The sequence below is a fragment of the Etheostoma spectabile genome, chromosome 2 (genome assembly GCF_008692095.1).
Source record: "Etheostoma spectabile isolate EspeVRDwgs_2016 chromosome 2, UIUC_Espe_1.0, whole genome shotgun sequence".
In the NCBI taxonomy this organism is placed as follows: Eukaryota; Metazoa; Chordata; class Actinopteri; order Perciformes; family Percidae; genus Etheostoma; species Etheostoma spectabile.
The window spans coordinates 21,971,259-21,975,313 of record NC_045734.1 but is presented as its reverse complement, the minus strand read 5'-3'; the positions used below and the strand labels follow the sequence as shown (position 1 = coordinate 21,975,313).

The window sequence follows — 4,055 nt, the reverse complement described above, 5'->3', positions numbered from 1 at the left end:
TCCTAGGGGGGGGGGGATTTCTTTCCCAGATTTTGTCTCAGAAATCTGGTCACCTTACTCTGCGTTCACCAGTTAGTTGCTATGTCTATCTGCTGCTGGCTAGGTAGTGTACAGAGGGTTTTTAGAGCTAATAATAGTGATAGAGATCAAATTGCCTCAATGGTATATCTACATAAGATAATAGAGGTGCGTCCTCAGACTTTCAGACATGCCACTCTGCTTTAGAAAGTGCTGCTGCACACAATTTTCCCTGAAGGGTTTCTTAATTATATGAGATTAGAAACCATGTAAGGGAGGTTTCATGTGAAGACACACACCATGAGGATGATGATGATGATGATAATCGTGTACTCTGGATCTGACATTAATAACATACTCTCTAAGACTATTTTAAAGGTTAGTGTAAGGGGCCCACTCAGCCAATGGGGGCAGACAGGCCTGGTGGACAGCCAGGCTCAGCTAATGCCACAGTGGACATGTCATGCCAAGTGTGGGTTGACTAATGACAGCAGTTGTGGTTAACCTCCATACTACAGGGGGGATGGAACAGCAGTCCAGGCATGGGGCTGTCTAATCCGTAAAGGGATGTGTAGTCCACCGCACCTTTCCATCCCTTTCATAACCACAGACACACAGACACACAGACACACAGACACACACACACGCACGCACGTACACACACACGCACGGACTCTGCCACTCGGCCGTGTCTACTCTCGTACACTCACCTGTAGGCGTTTTGGTCAAACACTTCTGCAGCAGGGAATCCTAACATGCCACAGACAACACGGCTGCTGCTGAGGTCCCAGCCTTGGTTACACACATGACGCCACCTCCCAGCATGCTTCACTTCCAGCACTCCCTCCGTCACCAGACCGCCATGGTTGCTGGACAGCACAGGCCGTAGTCGAGCCTCCTCTAAGTGAACCCTATCAGACCCCTGCAATTTTTTTTAAGATTGAGAATGGACTGGTTTATCCTAAATAAAGACTGCCACAACAGGAAAGATATTTGTCACACAAACTAAAACAGGATAAATTTCAGTTAATAAACATGACTTCATCTTTGTTCAAACAATACTTTGTTTAACCAAATACTTGCAGACTGCACGCAGTGAAGAGAAGAATAACATGATAAGATGACATGCTATGTCTCTAATCATCACACTCTCTAATCTTCCACATTACATAGGCCGCAGGAAGGAAACTAACAGAAAACATAACATTTGTTTTATGTGTCATGATACATGTCATGATGATTACAAAATGGTTGAGAAAGTGTAAACTCTGCAAGTTGAAAAGAAAGAAAGTTAAACATAAGTGATACATTTGCAATTTTGTCTGGTCTGAATTTCCTGCAAGTTTGAAGGAAGGCACTGTTGAGCTTCTGGTGGTTGGGTCCTACACTTAAAGCTGCCCAAGAGCTGGATCTGGAGAAGGTCTGGTTTTAGTCATGTCTCTAATTAGACATGTCCACTAGCCTGTGGCTCCACAAATGACATTTATGTAAGGGAGTCTGAATAAATCTAGATTGGGCTACTTCTTTGGAGGTTATGTGTGTCTATGTGAGTGTTTTTACCTGTGTGTAGTGCACATCAGTCTCCAGTTCCACATCAGACTCTGGTTCAACATGGTTCCCACTGAGCTGCTGATGCCTGTCACTCCTACGCTCAGACTGGGGTTGGGACTGCCTGTTTGGTTGTCCCTCTCTCTCTCGTCTCACAGTTTGTGGACTGCTCCTCGCTGTGTCTTGTCTCTGCCTGTAGGCTGCGCTGTTTGCCAGACGGGAAAGTAGCTGGTGCCCTTGTGGCAGAGCTGGGCTGACCTGCGGGCTTGATCTTGAACCGCCTCGATTCCGTCGCAAGATCTGGATCTCATGGCCATTTTCTTGCGGGGAGATGATGCTGCGACGGGAAGAAGCTGGGTTACGATGGAGGGCGATCTCATGGCCTCTTGCAGAAGATGAGGAGATGTGGGCTGGGGGTGGCACAGACTGTGGTGGTGGTGGTGGGTTTCTCTGTCCCGGCTGGTGCCTGGAGGATGAAGGAGCCTCCTCTACGGTGACAGTGGGGGAGCCACTTCTTCTTTCTGGGCTGCAAATGACCCCCAGGTCCTCAGCGTGGGTGCAGTCATTGATTCCCCAACCATTAGAGCGACAGTTAGCAATGGAGAGCTCTGTGCCCGTACAGCGCACATTGTCCAACCAGATCAAACCTAGCAGGAAGAAAAGGCAGTAAGTTGTTGAATCAAAAGAAATAATACATTAGTAGTAAGGTATTAAAAAAACCCGCCATTGGCTGGACATACCTTGACCCTCGCCAAACTTGGCACTGTGTGCCCAGGTCAAGCCGCGTTGGAAGCCCAGCTGACGGCACACCACATTGGCCATATTAAGATCCACCTCATCATCACACACTGTGCCCCATGCGCCATTGTAGAAAACCTCTACACGTCCTTCGTTGGCATTGCGACGGCCTACGCCTGCCAGACGTATAAGCACTTCCTGGGCAGACACCGGAGGGGGGTAGAGAAGAAGCAGGAGGAGGAGTGTGGACAGGGAGCCGAGGCACAACATCCTGGAGAACCAAAAAAAGCAGAATGGAGAGAGAAGAATTGATGGGAATGGAGGCTTTGTGACGTTAGGTAGGCCTAAGGAGAAGTAAAACATTGCAGAATACAGTGAAGATGCATGTAAAGCAGTAGGCCCTAAATATATATGCACATGTTACCACAAAAATCCCAAAAATCACACAAAACCATGGAACTAACATTCCATGCCCTGACAAAACCTATAATTTGAAACTTCTCCTCTAACCCTAATGGGACAGTCTGCAGTAAAATGAAAGATTGATAGATGTTTTTATCGTTTAAAATAATCAGAGTCATTTACAGGACAGTCTGAGACTTGAGTCAGTCGGAACCAGTCAGGGCAAAGGGGGTAATAACCTAAGTTAAAAGTAGCCTTGCACTCCAGCCAACGGAAACTTTGGCTTTCCACAAACCCTCAAGCTTAGCTGCATGCATTTAGCCAACAGACACAAAAGCAAATAAACACCGTCATAAAAATGTTCTCACACATAAATAAGGCAGCTGGTTAGCATCCGTGAGACACGTTTTGGTTAATGAGGAATGATTAATTCATCCTGAGACCACCACTAAAACCTTTTTCTTCTAATCGAGAGGAAGAAACTGGAGAGGGAAGGAGCAAGAGGAAAGGAGATCTGGAGGACAAAAGAGACACCTTATACTGAACTCATCCATACCATTCTGTTTTTGATATGCCTACATAAACATTTATCAGTACAAACAAATGTATATTTAAAAAAGCAACTTGCCAGACTCACTAGGCCTGCATTAAGGAGTGATTAGTGTGGATGAGTTCTGGCAGCTGCAGGAATGAAATTCTGAATAATGGACTGAAGCAAAATGTGAGAGAAAAGTTGAAGTAAAGAGAAAAGGCTGAAGTTAAACTTACCTGTTGATCTCAGCCTGGAGTTGCAAGGAGAAAGAAGGGAGCGAGCACTGGAGGAAAAGAAGGATGTGAGTTTGGTCCTGCTGTCTCTCTATTCTCCTCTTCTCCCTCCCTCTTACTTTTTCTGTCACTCCCTCTGATCTGCCACTTCATCCATCCCTCCCATTTTCTTAATTTAAGCTACTTTTTCCCTTCACCTCCTTCTCTTTTTCTTTCCATCACCAAACGTCCATCAAAGAAACTTTGACCACAGACAACAATAAAAACACAAAGGAAAGACAATCCAAACATGATATGTGCGCTTTCTTTTTTTTTCCTTCCCAGATGTAAAATCAATAATTTGTGCATCCCAACACAGGCTTGTCAACACTTGTTCAATCTATTTAAAGAATGTTGCTACATTAACCAAACCTCATTTAAACTCTTAAGTAAAAAAAAAAAAAATCACTTTCCCCTAACATGTCTGAAAAGACTAAAAGGGCGTGCATTCGTAACCCACACAATAGTAAAATCATGTGCACACACATGCACAGGCACGCACGCACACGCACACGCACACGCACACGCACACGCACACGCACACA

General features: G+C 45.4%; 1 protein-coding gene across 1 annotated transcript in view; it reads right to left on the bottom strand.

Moving 5' to 3' along the window:
• The window catches only part of LOC116695287 (lysyl oxidase homolog 4), a 19,289-nt gene extending 15,638 nt beyond the window's left edge, over nucleotides 1-3,651 (bottom strand). Inside the window, exons 1-4 of the mRNA XM_032525424.1 lie at nucleotides 3,475-3,651; nucleotides 2,307-2,575; nucleotides 1,579-2,213; nucleotides 729-940 (exon numbers count right to left, since the gene is read on the bottom strand). Of these exons, the coding sequence (XP_032381315.1) occupies nucleotides 729-940; nucleotides 1,579-2,213; nucleotides 2,307-2,574 (1,115 nt within the window). The 5' untranslated portion in view covers nucleotide 2,575; nucleotides 3,475-3,651. The remainder of the gene's footprint in view (nucleotides 1-728; nucleotides 941-1,578; nucleotides 2,214-2,306; nucleotides 2,576-3,474) is intronic.
• Between the last annotated feature and the right edge of the window lie 404 nt (nucleotides 3,652-4,055).